At 38.3% G+C, this 21878-nt stretch overlaps 1 protein-coding gene across 1 annotated transcript; it reads left to right on the top strand.

Annotated features, from left to right (window-relative positions):
• Positions 1 to 3850: 3850 nt before the first annotated feature.
• Positions 3851 to 17848, top strand: LOC136322197 (bile acid-CoA:amino acid N-acyltransferase-like). The gene is given in 5 exon segments (XM_066254339.1): positions 3851 to 3883; positions 3886 to 4333; positions 12510 to 12713; positions 17315 to 17496; positions 17714 to 17848. Coding segments are annotated over 5 exon segments (1002 nt in total).
• Positions 17849 to 21878: the final 4030 nt, after the last annotated feature.

A 21878-nucleotide genomic window follows, 5' to 3' on the forward strand; every position in this document is an offset into this window, starting at 1 on the left:
ATGCTTGAACCAATCAAGCCACTGGTTGCGAGGGGGGAAAAGAGGAAGAAGGGGAAGAGAGAGAAGAAGAGAAGCAGATGGTTGCTTCTCATGTATGCTCTGACCAGTGATCGAACCCAGGACATCTGCATGCCAGGCTGACAATCTATCCATTAAGCAAACCAGCCAGGGCCTCAAATAGTATTTCTGTGTCCATATCCCACCTGCCTTTCTGAAGTACCAATTACACATACACTACTCACAAAAATTAGGGGTATTTTATCACTTCATATATGATATGTTTTGAAATATCCTCTAATTTTTGTGAGCAGTATATATTAGGTTATTTGACACTGTCCCACACATCTCAAATGGTCTTTTCTTCTTTTACACTTTTTCTTCTCTCTTTGGTTTACTTTGGGTACTGTCTATTGAGGTGTCCTTTAACTTTTCTGTTTTTTACTCTGCTGTTTCCAGTCTTTTCTTAAGCAAATTCTCAATTTCTGATTCCGTATTTTTTAATTCTAGCTTTTCTATTTGTTTCTTTTATATAGCTTCCATGCTCAGGTATAATTCTCAATCTCTTCATGTATTATGTCTGCCTTTTCCACTAGATCTTTTAACATTTTTATTATAGTTATTTTTTAAATTAAACTTTTATTTTGAGATAATGGTACATTCCAATTAGCCATAGGAAACAATACATGTACAGTTTCTCCAGTTTCTCCCAGTGGTAAAATCTTGCAAAATTATAGTACATATTATAACCAGGATATTGACATTGATATAATCAAGATACAAAATATTACTATCACCACAAGGATCCCTCATGGTGCCCTTTTATAGTCATCTTCCTTTGACCCCAATCGCTGAAACATGGCAACCACTAATTGGTTTTCCATTTCTATAATGTTCTCATTTTTAAAAAGTGATATAAGTGGCATCATATTTGGGATTGGCTTTTTTAAAACTCAGCACAATGTCCTTGTAATTTATCCAGGTTATTGTATATATCAGTAAGTTGAGGTGTTTTGTTTTTGTTTTTCATTGTTGAATAGCATTCTATTGTAATTGTTTCAATGTTACTGTCTGATAATTCCAACCACTGGGCTATTTTTGGGTCTTCTCATACTATCTCCCTTCATGATCATGAGTCATTTTCTTGCTCCTTTCGTGCTTTGTAATTTTAAAACATTGTATCCAAGGTATTTCATATACAAGGAAAGTAATGGCTACATTAAATAATATTTACCTCAAGAAAACAACTGAGCCCTATTGTGTCTGAATGATTGAATTAGGGGTCATGTCAAGGAAGAAAATTTTTCCCTATACCTTTATAGGTTCTTTGATGGGTCTAATTATCGAATTAACAGAAGACATGTTAATAGGAGAGAAAAAAAATTGATTTTGTATGTCTCAGGGCTCCCTAATAATATGAGGCTCACAGACAGTCAGGCAGTTGGGAATCATGTGCCATTCTGAACTAAGGAGAAGGGGTAAGAGTCTGGGACTGCGAAGGGGAGGAAGGCAGTTTACACGGAGATGGAAAAACAAATGTCTGGTGAACAAACGTTGCTGAGCCATGCAGAGACAAAGGGACGCAGAGAAGAGTTGGAACACACAGGCCTTGCTAAGTTTCCCTCGGTATACCATGCATTGCTCATAATCTTTGTATTTATCTTCTGGTGATAGATTCCTCCCCGGAATAGGCTCTCTAAATTAAGTTTCTGTACCCAAGTCTAATATGGTGGGTGGGGGACACAATTCTCAGATACCAGCAAGGTAGCCAAAAACGCAACTCAATTCTTATACTATCTACTTGGAGATAGCATCAGATTCAACAGGTTAAGGGTTCAGTCCTATAAAGACTGCACCTTGCTCTTGGCTTTTTAAGCCTGGGAAAATCTATTTTACTACTTTGCTCCCATTGGGAGGCAGCTGCCTTCCTCTATATAAGGGCCTACAATACCTCAGAATGATTACGTCCTACAGTGTCCAGACTAACTGTCAGTCAGTGTCCCTGAGCATGTGATCAAGTCCTATAGAAAGATCTGGCAGTTGGAGAAAGACTCTGTGGCTGAAGTTTTTCAGAACTCTAAGCTATCAAGCCCCCACACACCATTAAAAGTGCATTAAGTCATCTGTCGATTTCATCTTATTTTTTTCTGCAAGGGTTTTTTTCTTTTTTTAAGCGAGAGAGAGAGAGAGAGAGAGAGAGAGAGAGAGAGAGAGATATGACAAGCATCAACTTGAAGTTGTGGCACTCTTAGTTGTTCATTGATTGCTTCTCATACATTCCTTGACTGGGAGCAGCTGAGCCAGTGACCCCTTGCTCAAGCCAGTGACCTTGGGCTCAAGCCAGTGACATTGGGCTTCAAGCCAGAGACCTGGGGCTCAAGCCAGTGTCCATGGGGTCACATCTATGATTCCACCACGCTTAAGCTAGATGAGCCTGCACTCAAGCTGGCAATCTCAGGGTTTTGAACCTGGGTCCTGCCAGGTTGGTGCTCTGTTCATTGCATCACCACCTGGTCAGGGAAGGTTTGTTTTTTTTTTCCTGCTATATCATAATTGTAATCTGTCAAGTGGGGAAATTTCCTCTTCTATAAGGAGCTTGTCACTCATTGGAGTTTAATTCATTTAGAGTCTTTGCATTCTTGGCAATTGAGTTAGTTTATAAAAACAAAAATAAAATTGATTTTGTAGTTAATCCAGATAATTTGGTTATTAGAATAAGAATGATGGTCCTTTTAGTGGCTTTGTCCACACTAACCACAAAGAGAAGGGAATTTCTTAATTGTTAAGAGGGAGGTTATAAAGAGCTTGGCAGGACTTCTGTGTATCTGAAGGGCTTGTCAGCTTTTAGTTTTGTTTAGGACTAGATAAATCTTAACTATGAATCTATAAGCATTTTTTATCCTAGGGAGCAGTACATGTGTTTGCCTCCTTGTTCTCCCCAAATATTTTATTCTCATTCTCTTGAGAAGATTCCTCTATTTTTAATGTTCTGTTGTAAATTCTTAGATGCCAAGCATTTTGTTTGTAGGACTGGGGGGGGTATTGGTAATAGAGTCACCTGTTCCATATATATAGATAGAACCACATCCCCCCACCCCGCTTTCAACCCTGCACTTCACTCTTACCTTTAATTGCCCTTGGTTTCTCAAGGGTTCTTGATGGCCTATTATGATATCTTCCTTGGGTGTGTGAATACCATTCCTGCTTCCTATTTTGGCTGCTGCTTCTTCAACCTTGGTTGGTCATTATTACAGAACTTGTCAGCTTGCTTTATACCTCCTAGAAATTTGTTGACTGCTCTCAGGTGTCTTGTACTTAAAGATTATGCCAGGAGCCTGACCAGGCGGTGGCGCAGTGGATAGAGTGTTGGACTGGGATGCGGAGGACCCAGGTTCGAGACCCCGAGGTCACCAGCTTGAGCACGGGCTCATCTGGTGTGAGCAAAAAGCTCACCAGCTTGGACCCAAGGTCACTGGCTCGAGCAAGGGGTTACTCGGTCTGCTGAAGGCCCACGGTCAAGGAACATACGAGAAAGCAATCAATGAACAACTAAGGTCTCGCAACAAAAAACTGCTGATTGATGCTTCTCATCTCTCTCCATTCCTGTCTGTCCCTATCTATCCCTCTCTCTGACTCTCCCTCTCTGTCTCTGTAAAAAAAAAAAAAATTATGCCAGGATATTTGCTAAATAACTGGAGAGATAGAGTTGAATCCTAAGCAGCCTGACTCTTGATCCAGTTCACTATTCCTTAACCTTATCACTGCCTTACTTCACTCTCCCATCTTTCTTTCTATTTTGAGGGTTTTACTGGAAGTATTGCTGAGGAATCATCCAAGGAGCCAGACCGTGACAATGGTGCAGCTGACTGCCACCCCCATGAGCACACCCCCGTGAGGCTTGTTGATGAGCCTGTGTACATCCAAGCTACAGGCTTAGCTCCCTTCCAGTTAGTGCTTCTTCAGGCATCAGTGGAAGATGATAGGAAGAACCTGTTTCATTCTCATGCCTACTATAGGGCCAATGAAAGTGGGGAGGTAGACCTGGAGCATGCTTCTTCACTTGGGGGTGACTATCTGGGAGTTCACCCCATGGGTCTCTTCTGGTCCTTGAAAGCTGAAAATGTAGGAAATAAGCTGTCAAAAAAAGATGTGATGAATAGCCCCTTGTATGTCACTAAATCATTAAAATTTTATGATTCAGATTTTGACATATACCTCAAGCCCAGTATTTCTCCAAAATACAGCCTGACTGTAGAGAGGTGGTTTTCAGCACCTGGTGTCTCAAGGGTCCGAGTTGCAGAAGGCCACATTCAGAGAAGTTTCTTTCTCCCTCCAGGTGAATTACCTGGTTATTGTCATCCTTGTTTTCTGTTTTTTGTTTTCTTTTGAATACTTCACCTTTCTTGAAGTTTAGCTTGGATAAGAATAATATATAAAGCACTTCTTTCCTGCTGGAGAATCAGGGTTAACTTTGGGCCAGAATAAGAATTCCAATTCAACTTTCACTTCAATAATTCTGGAGCTTGTCTAAGGCTATGACTACAAACAGTTATGGAGTCCTTATATTATGGGACTTCCACAGCTTTTCATTTATGTGGCATTCATCTTCACTGAACCCTGGCTATCTGAAAGCCTACATCCTGACATCATGGAACCGTGACTGAACTTCTGTTAGGGGATTCTATTACATCTGAGTTTCAATTTAGGCACTGGTTATTGCATGATTGCCACAATAAGCTGACAATATAGTGGATTGAAATAGCGCAACAAATACAGAGGATGCAAAGAAACATTATACACTCTAGTTCCATAAATATTGCATATTTATATAAATTTCTATAACTTGGCATATAATACAATATGCTTCCTAATGGCTATAAAACTTTCCAAAACCCTTACCATTTCCCTTAGCAATCATCACATATCAATAAGTGGTTCAAAACATCTATTGGCATGTTTCTCAGAGTTTACTGTGGGGCCGAATGAAGGGTAGTTTCCTGGAAGCAGCCCTTCACAGGTCCAGGTTTCAGGTATATATGAGGTCCCCTTATTCAGACATGTGCTTGATCTGGGACTCAGCCGCCACATCATCAGGATGTTGTGCCTCTCTCTCTTTTTTTAAAATAGTCACCTTATAGAGCTAAAATGGTTTGAGGATACCTGAAATGTTAGGAGTGGTTTCTGACAACATAGAGCTATAGATGATGTAGAAGGAATAAAGGCTTCCCTTTCCATCCAAATTCATTATGACCCATGCACTTCTTTGAGCAAATTTGAATTTTTTTTTTTTACATCTAATAATCAGCACATAGACCCTTTTATTGTATGTAGTGGTCAGGAAATAGGTTGCACCAACCTCAGTGCCTCTATTACCCTGTCTTAGTTAAAAATCTGAATATCAGTGCAGGCCAGCCCTTCCACTTTGGGATGATGTGCAGGTTTAGGGTGTGCTATTTGGGAACCCTCTTGGACACTGTTTCCTGCTCCATGTGCTTGATCTGTGAAGGTATAAAGCAGAAGTGAGTTGTGTGAAGCTAAACAAGGTGCAGCCAGATCTCAAAGCACTTCACAACTGCAGACTTCTTCCAAAATAAAAGGCTTGATGCTCTTAAGTGGTCCCCTATTCTTGTCAATCAGAAGAAGCAATAGCATCCTTATTCATTTATTTGAGTGGCATTTTAAAACCAAGTCACATTCAGGATCATTTTATTTCTTCTTTTCTCAAGGTAAGGAAATATAGCAATACTTTGTTTCAAAATTCCCAGATCCTTTTTAAATCAAGCTACTTCTTTCAAATATGGATGGGACCAGTTTTCCTTAGCTAACATCACGTATACAGAAATACCCCCCCCACACACACACCCGCCAAAGTACAGCATAAGTTTCTTTCAGTTTATGGAGCTCTGCTTAATTTTGGAAAGAAGCTGCCTACACAGAGAGTGAGTGTAGAGTGGTATTCTGACCATCCACACATTTTACCATGTGTTACATTGCGGTGAACAAACAGTATTATTTCATGAAAAGGCTCATCGTTTACATCTGTTTGGTTGCGAGACTTCATCATTGTATAGTCTGATGAGTGTAACAGAGTAGTGTTATGTCAGGATTTTAGCTAAAATGACCACTTCAATACCTTTTCTTGGGAAGACATTCACTTTTGAAGCCTTTCTTCTTTTAATTATATACTTCCTTTTTGAATCCAGTTATATCTGTGAAGTCTCTCACCAGTAAAATACACATATAAACATGTCTGTTTTGCATATAACTTCAGGACCTTCACTGATTTTCTGAAATCTACTTGTGAATCTCTTCAGAGGTTGAGAAACCCTGGCCTAATTTCTTTGGCTTTCTTTACTCCAAGGCTCTAGCAATAAACCACCATAAGTCTCCATTGTTCTTGATTGCAGAGATTGAATATGTCAGTGAAAATGGTTCCCAATCAAACCTCCAGATACTATGTTCCATCACAGTCAATAATTTTAATGCAGTGACAGTGATAAATCAGGGTACATATGTTCAGAGAAAACATCTCCAGATTATTTTGACATTTGATTATGTTGCATACCCCTCACCCAAAGTCAAATTGTCTTCTGTCACCTTCTATCTGGTTTTCTTTGTGCCCCTCCCTTTCCCATCCCCTCTCTCTCCCTCCTCGCTACCTTCCCACCCCTCCACCTCCACCCCCCCGTTACCATCACATTCTTGTCCATGTTTCTGAGTCTCATTTTTATGTCCCATCTACGTATGGATTCATATAGTTCTTAGATTTTTTCTGATTTACTTAATTCACTCTGTATAATGTTATCAGAGTCCATCCATGTTATTGTAAATGATCTGATGTCATCATTTCTTATGGCTGAATAGTATTCCATAGTATATATGTACCAAAGCTTTTTAATCCACTTGTCCACTGATGGACACTTGGGCTGTTTTTAGATCTTCACTATTGTGAACAATGCTGCCATAAACATGGGGGTGCATTTCTCCTTTTGGAATAGTTCTATGGTGTTCTTAGGGTATATTCCTAAAAGTGGGATAGCTGGGTCAAAAGGCAGTTCAATTTTTAATTTTTTGATGAATCTCCATACTGTTTTCCACAGTGGCTGCACCAGTCTGCATTCCCACCAGCAGAGAAGGAGGGTTCCCTTTTCTCCACATCCTCACCAGCACTTAATCTGTGTTGTTTTGTTGATGAGCGCCATTCTGACTGGTGTGAGGTGATATCTCATTGTGGTTTTAATTTGCATTTCTCTAATGCTTAGTGATGTTGAGCATTTTTTCATATGCCTATTGGCCATCTGTATGTCCTATTCATTTCTTTTGCCCATTTTTTGATTGGATTGTTTGTCTTCCTGGTGTTGAGATTTACAAGTTCTTTATAAATTTTGGTTATTAACCCCTTATCAGACGTAATGTCAAATATGTTCTCCCATTGTGTAGTTTGTCTTTTTATTCTGTTCTGATTGTCTTTAGCTGTGCAGAAGCTTTTTAGTTTGATATAGTCACATTTGTTTATCCTGTCTTTTATTTCACTTGCCCGTGGAGATAAATCAGCAAATATATTGCTGCAAGAGATGTCAGAGAGCTTCCTGCCTATGTTTTCTTCTAAGATGCTTATGGTTTCACGGCTTACATTTAAGTCTTTTATCCATTTTGAGTTTATTTTTGTGAATGGTATAAGTTGGTGGTCTAGTTTCATTTTTTTGCAGGTAGCTGTCCAATTTCCCAACACCATTTATTAAAGAGGCTGTCTTTACTCCATTGTATGCTCTTACCTCCTTTGTCAAATATCAGTTGTCCATAGAGCTGTGGGTTTATTTCTGGGTTCTCAGTTCTGTTCCATTGATCTATATGCCTGTTCTTATGCCAGTACCAGGTTGTTTTGAGTACAATGTCCTCGAAGTATAACTTGATATCAGGAAGTGTGATACCTCCCACTTTATTCTTCTTTTTTAAGAGTGCTGAAGCTATTTGTGTTCTTTTTTGGTTACATATAAATTTTTGAAATATGTGATCTATATCTTTAGAGTATGTCATTGGTATTTTAATTGGTATTGCATTGAATTTATAAATTGCTTTGGGTAATATAGACATTTTAATGGTGTTTATTCTTCCTAATCATGAGCATGGTATATACTTCCACTTGTTTGTAACTTCCTTGATTTCTTTTATCAATGTTTTATAATTTTCTGAGTACAAGTCTTTAGTCTCCTTGGTTAAATTTACTCCTAGGTACCTTATTTTTTTGGTTGTAATAGTGAAGGGGATTGTTTCCTTAATTTCTCTTTCTGACTGTTCATTGTTGGTGTATAAAAATGCCTCTGATTTCTGAGAAAAATCTTATATCCTGCCACTTTGTTGAATTCATTTATCAGGTCCAGTAGTTTTTTGACTGAGACTTTAGGATTTTCTATATACAATATCAAATCATCTGCAAATAATGAGAGTTTTACTTCTTCTTTTCCAACTTGAATGCCTTTTATTTCAACTTCTTGTCTGATTGTTGTGGCTAGGACTTCCAGAACTATGTTGAATAAGAGTGTTGAAAGGGGGCACCCCAGCCTTGTTCTAGATCTTAAGGAGATTGCTTTTAATTTTTGCCCATTGAGTATGATGTTGGCTGTGGGTTTGTCATAGATGGCTTTTATCATGTTGAGGTATGTTCTCTGTATTCTCACTTTGCTGAGAGTTTTGATCATGAATGGGTGCTGTATTTTATCAAATGCTTTTTATGCATCTATTGAAATTATCATTGGTTTTTCCCCTTCCTTTTGTTTATGTGATGAATCACATTGACAGATTTGTGAATATTGTACCAGCCTTGCCTCCCAAGAATAAATCCCACTTGATCATGTGTATGATTTTTTCCATATATTGTTGGATCTGGTTTGCTAATATTTTGTTGAGGATTTTAGCATCTAAATTCATCAGGGATATTGGCCTATAATTTTCTTTCTTTGTGTTGTCTTTGCTTGGTTTTGGAATTATAATTATGCTTGCCTCATAAAAGGAGTTTGGAAGTCTTCATTCCTCTTGAATTTTTTGAAATAGTTTGAGAAGAATAGAAGTTAGTTCTTCATTGAATATTTGGTAGAATTCACTTGTGAAGCCATCAGGCCCAGGACTTTTCTTTGTTGGAAGTTTTTTGATAACTGTTTCGATCTCATTTGGTGCAATCGGTCTGTTTAGGTTTTTTGATTCCTCCAGATTGATTTTTGGAAGATTGTATGTTTCAAGGAATTTGTTCATTTCATCTTGGTTGTCTAGTTTTTTGGCATACAGTTCTTCATAGTATTTTCATACAATATTTTGTATTTCTGTTGTGTCAGTTGTTAGTTCTCCACTCTCATTTCTAATTTTATTTATTTGAGTCCTCTCTCTCTTTTTCTTGGTGAGTCTAGTTAAAGGTTCATCAATCTTGTTTACCTTTTCAAAGAACAAGCTCCTAGTTTCATTGATCCTCTGTATTGTTTCTTTAGCCTCTATGTCATTTATTTCTGCTCTGATCTTTATTATTTCCTTCCTTCTACTACATTTGGGCTTTACTTGCTGTTCTTTTTCTAGTTCTTTTAGATGCAGGTTAAGTTGTTTCTTTGAGCTTTTTCTACCTTCTTAAAGTGTGCCTGTAGTACTATGAACTTCCCTCTAAGTACTGATTTTGCTGTGTCCCATAAATTTTGAGTTGTTGTATGCTCTTTATCATTTGTTTCTAGGAATTTTTTTATTTCTTCTTTAATCTCATTCTTAATCTATTCATTATTTAACAACCTGCTATTTAGTTTCCATGTGTTTGAGAATTTTTGAGTTTTTTTGTTGCGGTTGATTTCTAGTTCCATGCCATTGTAATCAGAGAAAGTGCTTGATATGATTTCAATCTTAAATTTGTTGAGACCGCTTTTGTGCCCTATCATGTGGTCTATCTTAGAGAATGTATCATAAGCACTTGAAAAGAATGTATATTCTGCTTTAGGGTAAAAAGTTCTGAAGATATCTATTAAATCAAGTTGATCTAGTGTGTCCTTTAAGTCTTCTGTTTCTTTGTTAATTTTCTTTCTTGAGGATCTATCTAATGATGTTAGTGGAATATTAAAATCCCCTACTATTATAGTATTGCTGTTGATCTTGCCCTTTATATCCATCAAAGTCTGCTTTATATATTTAGGTGCTCCTATATTAGGTGTGTAGATATTTATAATAGTTATATCTTTCTGTTGGATTGCTCCCTTTATCATTATATAGAGGCCTTCTTTATCTCTTACTATATCCTTTGTTTTAAAGTCCATTTTTTTCTGATATAAGTATTGCTACCCCACCTTTTTTTCCATTTCCATTTGCATGAAATGTTTTTTTCCATCCTTTTACCTTCAGTCTATGTGCATCTTTTGTTTTAAGGTGTATCTCTTGTAGACAGCATATGTACGGGTCCTATTTTCTTATCCATGCAGCTACCCTGTCTTTTGATTGGATCATTTAATCCATTTACATTTAAGGTTATTATTGATATGTAGTTGTTTATTTCCTTTTTATTCTTTAAAGCTGTGTTCCTCTTTTGCTATATTCTTTTACCACATTGATCTGTTTACAAGAGGCCCCTTAATATTTCCTGCAGTATTGGTTTCATTGCAATGAATTCCTTGAGGGTTTTTTTTGTCTGGAAAACTTTTTATTTCTCCTTCAATTTTAATGATAGCCTTGCTGGATAAAGTAGTCTTAGTTGTAGGTTCTTGTTCTGCATTACTTTGAATATTTCTTGACATTCCCTTCTGGGCTCAAGTGTTTCTGTTGAGAAGTCTGATGTCATCCTTATGTGGGCTTCTTTGTAGGTGATAGCCTTTTTTTCTCTAGCAGCTTTTAATATTTTCTCTTTATTACTTAGCTTTGGTATTTTAATTATGATGTGTCTTGGTGTAGGTTTCTTTGGGTTTCTCTTTAATGGAGTTCTCTGTGCTTCTTGAACTTGTGAGACTTTCTCCTGCCTTAATTGAGGGAAGTTTTCAGCTATGATATGATTGGACAATGTGTCTATCCCTTGTTCTTTTTCTTCCTCTTCAGGAACCCCTATGATGTGGATGTTATTCTCTTCATGTTGTCACAGAGCTCTCTAAGAGTTTCCTCAAACTTTTTGAGTCTCTTTTCTTTTTTCTTCTCTGCTTTCATGCCTCCATTTAACTTGTCCTCCAACTTGCTGATTTGATCCTCAGCTGCATTCATCCTGTTTTTAATTCCTTCCATTGTGATCTTCATTTCTGATATTGTATTTGTCATCTTCAACTGATTCTTTTTTATTATTTCAATATTTTTTTTCATACTTGCTATTTCTTTATTTAGGTGTTCGTAATGACCATCCATTGTTGTTCTAAGATCCCTAAGCATCCTTACAATCATTATTTTGAACTCCGCATCCGGAAGTTTGGTTATTTCCATATCACTCAGTTCATTTCCTGGAGGTGTCTCTTGTGGTTTTATTTGGATTGGACTTCTCTGTCTTCTCATTATGTCTGTGTGTTTGGGTGTTTTGTTTGTAGAACTAGTTGAGTCTAGGCTTGGTATTGTCTGCCTCCAGTTTTCAATTGTGTTATTTCTAGGTCTTCTTGGGTTGGCATCAGCTATTATTTGTAATCCACTTTTGGATTTGGGCCACTTTAAAGTCTTTATTTGTTTGTTTTCTTAACAGGTGATTGTCTTGTTTGTGAATCTCAACATGGGGCTTATTTGAAACTGTATCCAGGAATGCGGTGGGTGTGACCTGAGACTCTGAAGGCTTCTTCTGCCAGTTACTCTCTCTGGGGGCAGGGTGTTTTCTCAGGTTGAGTAGGGGGAGGTGTATCTCAGATCTCCATGGAGACCTGAGTTACTGCCCCTCCTCCCCACTTCTTGTTTTCAGCTGTGTCTTGTTGCACTGATTAGAGCTGGAGAGATGTTTGGAGATCTGTGACCCAGAAGCACTTTAGCCTTTTGTTTTGTGGAAGGATTAGCACCTCCCCTAGCTATGGCCACCTCCAGCACTGGATGAGTCAGCTTCTCAGGTCATCCCCTGCATTCCTCTGTCCCTAACTGTCTGTCTCTCTCTCCCCCCTTTCTTCTTGGAAGACAAGCTGGCCCTTTCAACACACCTCATTCCCTGGTCGCCAGGCAAGTGGCTGTGAGCAGTATTTTCTGCTCTTTTCCTTGGAGTGAGAGCCCTTCTGGGCTCTTAGCCTCACCTTACCTCTGCTTTTATAAGCAGAGGAGATTCAGGCACTCCCTACCAGGTTTTTTGTGGCTTCTTCTTTGCTCCTTGGTTTTTGAGAGCTGTTCTTGTAGTCCAGAGTTGGTTTTTCACACTGATTCTTCCTAAATTATTTTGTAATTCAGTTCAGTGGTGTGAGCTGGGAGTCTGTACGTCTGCCTACTCCACTGCCATCTTAAGAGTCTTGTGTAATGTATTCTTTGTGTGTGTGTGTGTGCATGTGTTTTCCCTTCCCTTTTCCTTCCCTTCATATCCAATTCTGTTCTGTTTTGTTCTTTTCTAGGAGAAGGCCGTTTCCCAGGAGTAATTGATTTGTATGGTGCTGTTGATAAACTGGTTGAAAATCGGGCCAGTCTCCTGGCTAGTCATGGCTTTGTTACCATGGCCTTGGCTTTCTCTAACTACAAAGACCTGCCTTCCATATTAGTGAAATACAAATTGCAATATTTTGAGGAAGCTATCAACTTTCTCCTAATACATCTTGAGGTAATTTTTGTCTTTTCAGTAAGTTTCAGGCTTCCCTATCTTTTAAAATAACCATAATATTCTTTGACTTCTTTTAACTTCCCAGTATGATTCTTCCTCAGTGAGCTTGAAATTCTATTACATAGTCATTGTATTCACATGATTTATTTCTCATCAGTGTCTTTTGTTGATAAATTCTAAATGCATAGGAAGTTAGCTTATGTCCATCAAAAGGCATTAACTTTGGATTCAGATAAAAATAAATTGCATTTCTGGCTCCATCCCATTTGGCTGTGGGAATTTAGGCAATTTACTAAGATCTTCTAATTCTCAGTTTCTTCATCTATTAAATGATACTGTAATGATACTACTTCATAAGGTTATTGTAAGAATTAAAGGGGATAATAGAAGTAAAATGCTTATTAAAATAACTGGCAATACAAAATACTCAATAGTTGTAAACATGTATTATCATAATCATCTTCTCTGATAATTATTATTTCACCATACTTAACCTAACAGATATTCTGTATGTCTTTGAAGACTAGCTCTTAGTTTTTAGATACTTGAGAGGTAAACATAATGTTATAGTACGTTCCAATCCACATACATTCTTTAAACCTTAAAATGTGCTTTCTGCTATAGTAGGGTTGGTGCTTGTTTTCCCTTGTTAATTGTTAAATTTTTTTCTTAATAAGAATTGATCTAAAGAAAATTAAGTCTCTATACTATATCCTCTTTCACAAAAGAATCACCAAAATACAATCAGAATTGCAATAGTAAGATGAGCAATAATTTATGGGGTTTTTTTATTCTTAGAGAGAAGAAAGAGAGGGAGAGACAGAAGGAAAGAGAGGAGAAGCAGGAAGCATCAACTCATAGTAGTTGCTTCTCATATGTACCTTGACCTGGCAAGCCTAGGGTTTCGAACCGGCGACCTCAGCATTCCAGATTGATGCTTTATTCACTGCGCCACCACAGGCCAGGCTGCACTGAAATTTTAAATAGCTATTTTTGATGCATATAATGGAATTGTCTTAGACTATGAAATAGGCAATGTAATCCTATGTTAGTGCCCTGCTTGGCTTAGATGAGAAATGAATGATGAGATTCTGGTTTTCCCTTTCTTAGTCTTGCTCACCTTACATGTGCTGCATGCCTTTCCTATCGCTGTTCTTGCCAATGTCACATAAATCACTAGTTAATGACTAAGACAAGCCTTGAAACCAGATTTCCTTCCTAGGATCTGAATACTTCTATTAAATCTGCTTTATGTCGTCTCTTCTGTGGAATAATAGACCGCAAATTTTTCGATTCTTTGTAGGTTTTATTTTTCTATCTGTTGATTTTAAGTGTCTTCTAAGGACTCTAAAATTTCTTGATACCAAATTTGGTGGCAGAAGTTGTAACAAGAATTGTTCTGCCAAAGAATAGAAATAAATTAGATAAGGCTGCACATATCTGAGTAAAAAAAATTAAAATATGGTTGGTATACACTATTATATTAGTTTCAGGTACACAACATAGCAATTCAACATTTATGTTTTTTACATTATGATCACCATGTTAAGTCTAGTAACTATCTCTAACTATACAAAGTCATTACAATATTATCAATTATATTTCATGTGCTGTACATTATATTCTGTGACTCTTTGTTGTTGTCCGTCCATGTTATACTTGCTATATTATTTTACCTACTATGGTCAAACTCATTCTGAGTTTTTATCTCTCCTTGCAATTTCTGTGACTCTATATCTTTTATATTAATGCATAGAATTTTGGAGCTTGGAATGTCCTTTTAATTTAAAAGGACGTGATTCAAGCCACTATTCTTAATATGCAGGGTAGAAAATGGAGAGTATATATGATTCACTCATTTTGTTTAGTTTCTTCCTGTTACCCTAAATATTCTCAAGCAACTAAAAATTTCTCATATTTCTGTCAGCTGGATACAAGTGGTACATTAATTTATATTTTCCCAAATAGTAAGAAACCCCCCCCAAACATCAGCTAATAAAGTGGTTTATTTTTCTAAGAAAATATATGAGATCAATTAAGGCTTTAAAGGACATGTGAGTCTCTGAAACTCTATCCTTGCCAGTGCTCAAGTAAAACCAAGGCTTTATTTTACCCATAAAATACAAAAAAACAAAAACAAAAACAAACAGTCTGACCAGGTGGTGGTACAGTGGATAGGGCATTGACCTTGGGAACTGAGGACCCAGGTTTGAAACCCTGAAGTTGCTGGCTTAAGTGCAGGCTCACCAGCTCAAGCACCAGGTCACTCACTGGCTTGAGCATGCGATGGATCATAGATATGACCCCATGGTCGCTGGCTTGAGCACAGAGGTCACTGGCTTGAGCAAGGAGTCACTGGCTGAGCTGGAGCTCCTCAGTCAAGGTATGTATGAGAAAGCAATCAATGAACTAAAATGCCACAGCAATGAGTTGATGCTTCTCATCTCTCTCACTACCTGTCTGTCCCTCTCTTTTCTCTCTCTCTCTCTCTCTCTCTCTCTTCTTGTTAAACAAACAAATAAACAAATCCAGTCATCTTTAAATCCTTTTTGCTCTCCAGTACCAACTTGGTGATTGGTAGCTGTACATTCTACACTCATAAATCACACAGAGACTTATTGTTTCATTTTATCCCAATGGTGTTACCTTAGTTCAGGGTACTATCGGTTTTTGCCTGTACTGTTACAATAAGGCCGGCTTTTCTGCCTCATTTTTGTATGTCAGACTTAAAAGTTCGGTTTTTCTAGGGCACAGCTATTTTACTCACTTGTTTAAGAGCCTTGCAATCGACTACAGGATAAAAGTCATGCTTCCTAGCATGTTAGATAGAACTTTCCACGATCTGACCTCTGCATACTTCTTCAGCCTTATCTCCAGCCTATCCTTCAAATCTGTCCAAATTCTCTGAAGTTAGGAAGAGTCAAGGCTGCTTAGTATGAACTTTAAAGCTATTCACTATCAACTTGCTGTTTTCTTTTCCAACCTCATTTTGCTATCTCCCACCTTATACTTGAAACCTAAGTAATCAAGAACTATTGATGGCTGCCTAGATGCATTGCTTCTGAGATTTTTTCAGGTGCTCCTCCCATGGCAAACCCATTAAGAATGTTTTGGCTATGTTTCCCAGGAAATTGGCTGTTGGTGGCTTAAACAACATCAACATAAGGCATTTTATTCTCACCTATCAGATCTGGAGATAGATCTTTTCATTTTTGGTTCAGAAATTCAGTGGAGTTTCTAATCGAGGAGACTGAATTGATCTTTCTACAATTTTCTGGCCTTCTCCTCAAGGTCACAAAAGGGCCGTGACAGTTTCAGGCATTGAATCAACTTGCCAGTGTCACAAGCAAGATAGGATGGTCAGAAACCAAGCTTTTCTTCTCATGATTCTATGCCATTTTATGCGGGGGGGGGGGGGGGGTGCGACCTAAGACCCTAGGTAGAATGTATTGGTTTTTTAAGAGAGGCTGAAAAAGTATGTTGCAAAGGGGAATAGGTTCTGATTCATCAGGGTGTATACCTTGGGACTAGATACATTGGTATGTACCACAAAAAATAAAATAAATAAGCTGGTCTTGTTAGCCTTAAAATTGTGGAGACTAGTTTCTGTGTAGGCAGCTAATAGTGTCTACCACAGGCAGCATAGAATTCCATACCTCCTTGTTTGTGCTCACATTTATTTTTAAAATAAAGACTCAACTTGTAGGCAATTTCTTCTGAGAATGTTTCTTTGATCCTGTCCCCCCTTCCTTTTACTTGAGTTCCTTGATGACAAGAGATCATGCCTTTCCTCTCTGTCCCCCAGGGCATGGTACAGGGTGGATGATCTAAAACTGTTGTTTAATGACTGACAATGAAAGAGAAAGCTAAACCAAACCTCCCTTGAAAAGTTTCTCCAAAGGAGAAAACTTTCAGGAAAAACAAAGCAAGTCTAGAATCTTACATTTAAGTTTCCATGCTGTATCTCACCAACCTCACTTTTTGTCTCAGTCTTTCCCTACAGAATGCTGCAGGGGTAGTCAAACTTTTTATAAAAACCGCCCACTTTTGCAGTGCTGGTCAACCTAGTCCCTACCACCCACTAGTGGGCATTCCAGCTTTCATGGTGGGTCATTCGGGGCCATTTGGTTGCTCTGCTATTCCCCCCCCCCTTAAAGCTGAAACGACCACTAGTGGGCAGTAGGGACTAGGTTGACCAGCACTGCAAAAGTGGACGGTTTTTATAAAAAGTTTGACTACCTTTGCGAGAGATCAGAATTGGTGCAACAAAGTCTACCAATCAATTATACCTGGACTCATGTTATTCTCAATAGTTATATGCCCTTTTCTTCCTTTCCTTACAACTTCAGTATTAGGGCATTTTCAGCTCAACATCTAATACAATGATAAATCTATAGTATTCAGTCAGTAAAGCCTGATAAATTCTTGAAGGTGTATTTCCTGTGAACATACATTATACATGCCAGAATTCTAGAACTGGGCTTGGGGGTGGGATTAATACTTACTTTGTTCCCACTGGCCACCGAAGTTCTTTGGTTGTTTGATTATAGAGTTTTGCTAAGTGATGAATAGAATCAACATCTCATTTCCATTATTTTCAAATCCTTGGTCCAGGCATTATGGTGCTCTCCCTCAGCAAAGAAGCAGAGCTTGGTTTTGCCATTGCTATTCACCTAAAACAAATCATAGCTGCAGTGTTAATTAATGGGGTCAACTTCATTGGTCAGGTTCCACATGAATATGGTGGTCACATGTTTGAAGCATTGACCTTGTCTCCACATCTGGTATGCACTGATAACTTGGGATTTATTGAGCAACGTTATATTTTTAAAGAACATAGATCTAAAGCTAGTTTTGATATTTTCCATTCCATTGAAAAGGTTCAGGGACATTTTCAAACGGCTGAGGAGAAACAGGAAGAACAATTGGAGCCTGCTGTCCTGTCCTGAGGCAGGCCACCTAATAGATTCTCCCTATACCCCATTGTGCTATGCCTCAAAGGTGGCCCATTATAAAGTCTGCTATGCCTGGGGAGGATCCGTGGTCCCATCTGCAGCTGCACAGAAACATTCTTGGAAGGAGATCCAGAAGTTTCTCAGGAAGCACCTCAGTCTAGTTGTGATCAGTCAACTCTGAGAAGAGTAGATATCTCTGAGAAATAGAGAAGCAATAGGCTGCTTTACCAGACTCTCACTTAAATTTTTTAAAATTAATTAATTAATTAATTAATTTCAGAGACAGAGCGAGAGTCAGAGAGAGTGATAGACATGGACAGAAAGAGATGAGAAGCATCAATCATCAGTTTTTCTTTGCAACACCTTAGTTGTTCATTGATTGCTTTCTCATATGTGCCTTGACCGTGGTTCTTCAGCAGACCGAGTAACCCCTTGCTCAAGTCAGCGACCTTGGGTCCAAGCTGGTGAGCTTTTTGCTCACACCAGATGAGCCCACGCTCAAGCTGGTGACCTCAGGGTCTCAACCTGGGTCCTTCCGTATCCCAGTCCGATGCTCTATCCATTGCTCCACCGCCTGGTCAGGCCTCACTTAATTTTTATAGAGCAATGCCTTTGATATCTCATTGTAAGAAGGAAGTTATAGCAAGAGGACTGAGAATGGCCTTTGAAAAGGGAATAATGATTTTTACTTAATCCAATATTATACACTGAGGGTTTTATATTTTTAGAATTTAGAGCTCTACTGGCCTTAAAATATTTCACTTTATGATGATAACAATTCTCTGATGGAACAAATCACCAAAAACAAACCACAGAATCCCCTGGCTTATAAAATAGACATAAATAGAATTAGGTACTGATGTGTGTTGGTTTCTTAAAACTCAAATTACATATGCTTAAATTTCTCATATTTGAAAATATACTCATAGCTCATGGTTACTTAACCATTGTTGAAGAACTAGAGCTGGGTAAAAAAAATATATTATTTTAAGGCAATATGAAGCTGATATAAAGGTAACATTATTGAATCAGTCTACCATCAGTAAGTCAACAAAACCCAATAAAATAAAGTAGTTTTTGTGTCTAAACATGTACAGCATTTTGAGGGAAGAGCAATCAGAGATTCAGGAATTGCAATTTAGGAAAGTAGCTGTGATGATGTGGATTGATTATATGTCTCCAGATTAGGGCCTGGCAAGCTCTAGCAAAATACTAACTAGTAAATATTTTCAGCTTTGTGAGCCATAAGGTCTCTGTTACTCTTATTCAGCTCTGCCATTATAGCACAAAGCAGCCATAGGTGGCATATAATGATTGATTGTGGCTGTGTTCCAATTAAATTTTGTTTATGGACACCGAAATTTGCATTTTACATAATTTTTACAGGGCACATAATAGTAATTTAATTTTTTTTCTCCAAGCATTTACAAATGTAAAAACCATTTTTACAGCAGCAGAAAAAATAGGCTATAGGCTGAATTTGGTTTGCAGGGCTTAATTTGAGGACCCTGTATATAGAAGCAATCCAAATTAACTTATCCAAGGTCAGATTTTGGTATCTTCTCTATGGGACAAGTCACAGGCCAAATATTCCTGAGCTACTGAACTGCACTGGAAGGTGATTGGCAGATGACCAATCTACTTTCCTTTCTTTCTTTCTAAAAGATTTTTTAGTGAGAGGAGGGGAGGCAGAGAGTCTAATGCATGTGCCCAGATAGGGATGCGCTCAGACCGGGATCCACCTGGCAAGCCCACTAGAGGGTGATGCTCTCTGCCCATTTGGGGCCCTTGCTCCATTGCAACCATAGCCATTTTTTAGCACCTGAGGCAGAAGCCATGGAGCCATCCTCAGTGCCTGGGGCCAACTTGCTCCAATTGAGCCATGGCTGCAGGAGAGGAGAAGAAACAGATAGCGAGGGAGAGAAGTGAGAGGGGGTGGGGAGGAGAAGTACCATATTTCCCCATGTATAAGATGCTCCTATATAAGATGTACCTTAATTTTGGGGCCCAAAATTTGAAAAAAAAATGCATTATATAAAGTTATTGAACTCCAGTTGTATTCATCATAAAATTCATACAACTTCATCACTGTCAAAACTACCATCAATTAGTTTGTCTTCATCTGTATCTGATGACAAATCACTGTCTTCAACAATAAGTGCAAAACAAGCGTGAAAAACAGGAAATTCAAGTAAAAAAACTGCAACCACTGTATAAGATGCATTCAGTTTTTAGACCCCAAATTTTTTGAAAAAGGCTGCATCTTATACATAAGGACTTATGATGGATGGGTGCTTCTCCTCTGTGCCCTGGCCACACACCGGGCCAATGCTCTACCACTGAACCAACCAGCCAGGGCTCCAATCTGCTTTCTGATACTCCCTCTGTTAAGAGTAAAATCACTATGTAGAGTATGTGTGGGGCTATTAGCCTTCTTTCTCTCTACTTCATAGAGGTTTTCACATTTCCCAGACCTGGCCAATCAGAATATTCCAACTCCCTTGACTGTGATAACTGTATAATAGCAATGGTTAATACCGTCTATATATCTCATTGTAAGAAGGAAGTTATAGCAAGAGGACTGAGAATGGCCTTTGAAAAGGGAATAATGGTTTTTACTTAATCCAATATTATACACTGAGGGTTTTATATTTTTAGAATTTAGAGCAATACTGGCCCTAAAATATTTCACTTTATGATGATAGCAATTCTCAAGGTATACACCCTGATGAATCAGAACCTATTCCCCTTTGCAACATACTTTTTCAACCTCTCTTAAAAACCAATACATTCTACCTAGGGTCTTAGGTTGCACCCCCCACCCCGAGATAAAATGGCATAGAATCATGAGAAGAAAGGCTTGGTTTCTGACCATTCTATCTTGCTTGTGACACTGGCAAGTTGATTTAATGCCTGAAACTGTCACGGCCCTTTTGTGACCTTGAGAAGAAGGCCAGAAAATTGTAGAAAGATCAATTCAGTCTCTTCGATTAGAAACTCCACTGAATTTCTGAACCAAAGATGGAAAGATCTATCTCTAGATCTGTTAGGTGAGAATAAAATGCCTTATGTTGATGTTATTTAAGCCACCAACAGCCACTTTTCTGGGAAACATAGCCAAAACATTCTTAATGGGTTTGCCATGGGAGGAGCACCTGAAAAAATCTCAGAAGCAATGCATCTAGGCAGCCATCGATAGTTCTTGATTACTTAGGTTTCGAGTATAAGGTGGGAGATAGCAAAATGAGGTTGGAAAAGAAAACAGCAAGTTGATAGTGAATAGCTTTAAAGTTCATACTAAGCAGCCTTGACTCTTCCTAACTTCAGAGAATTTGGACAGATTTGAAGGATAGGCTGAGATAAGGCCTATAGATCAGCAGATCATTTCCAACTTTAAAAAGCTTTACACAAAGCACTTGTTCCGCTGCTGCTTTGAAGTGACTGAGAATACAATTCTAACCCTTCGAAACTTTTGGAAAGATCACTACGACATCATGATATGTTTACACATTATTGAGTTGGCATGGCAAGAGGTTACAAGAAGAACGTTGAACTCGGCATGGAAAAAGTTATGGCGTGGTGATGTTGTAGACAGGGACTTGGAGGGATTCGAACCAGAGACCAAGACTGAGGTAGAAGCGTTGGAGGAGATTGTGTCCCTCAGAAAGTCAATGGGTCTGGAGGTAGGTGAGGGTGACGTAAATGAGCTCGTTGAGGAACATGAGGAGGAACTCTTAACTGAGGAGTTGAAGGAGCTACAGATGATGCAACATACGGAGCTTCTGCAAGAGATTAGTTGTGAGGAGGAGGCAGAGCCAGAGGAAGTGATTTCTACAAGTGAAATTAAAGACACGCTGGCAATGTGGGAGAAGCTTTCAAGTTTCATTGAAAAGAAACACCCAGAAAAAGTTTCAACTGGTCACGCTTCAGCACTTTTTAATAACACTTGTTGTCACATTTCCGTAACATTTTAAAAGGCAGCCAAAAGCGAACGTCTTTGGATAGATTTTTATTAAAAGTCTTGCAAGTGAAAGTGCCGAAAGTGCAGCCAAAAAGGCAAACACAGGTGATGATTAAATGAAAAATATGTAATGTTAAGCTTAGGTTAAGTTTAAAGTTAAGAAAGTGCAGTTTTTTACAATTAAGTTTTTGTGGTTTCATTTTAAGTAAAGAAAGTGCAGTTTTAGTCTTGTTTAAAGTAAAGAAAATGC

The sequence above is a fragment of the Saccopteryx bilineata genome, chromosome 2 (assembly GCF_036850765.1).
Source record: "Saccopteryx bilineata isolate mSacBil1 chromosome 2, mSacBil1_pri_phased_curated, whole genome shotgun sequence".
Lineage (NCBI taxonomy): Eukaryota > Metazoa > Chordata > Mammalia > Chiroptera > Emballonuridae > Saccopteryx > Saccopteryx bilineata.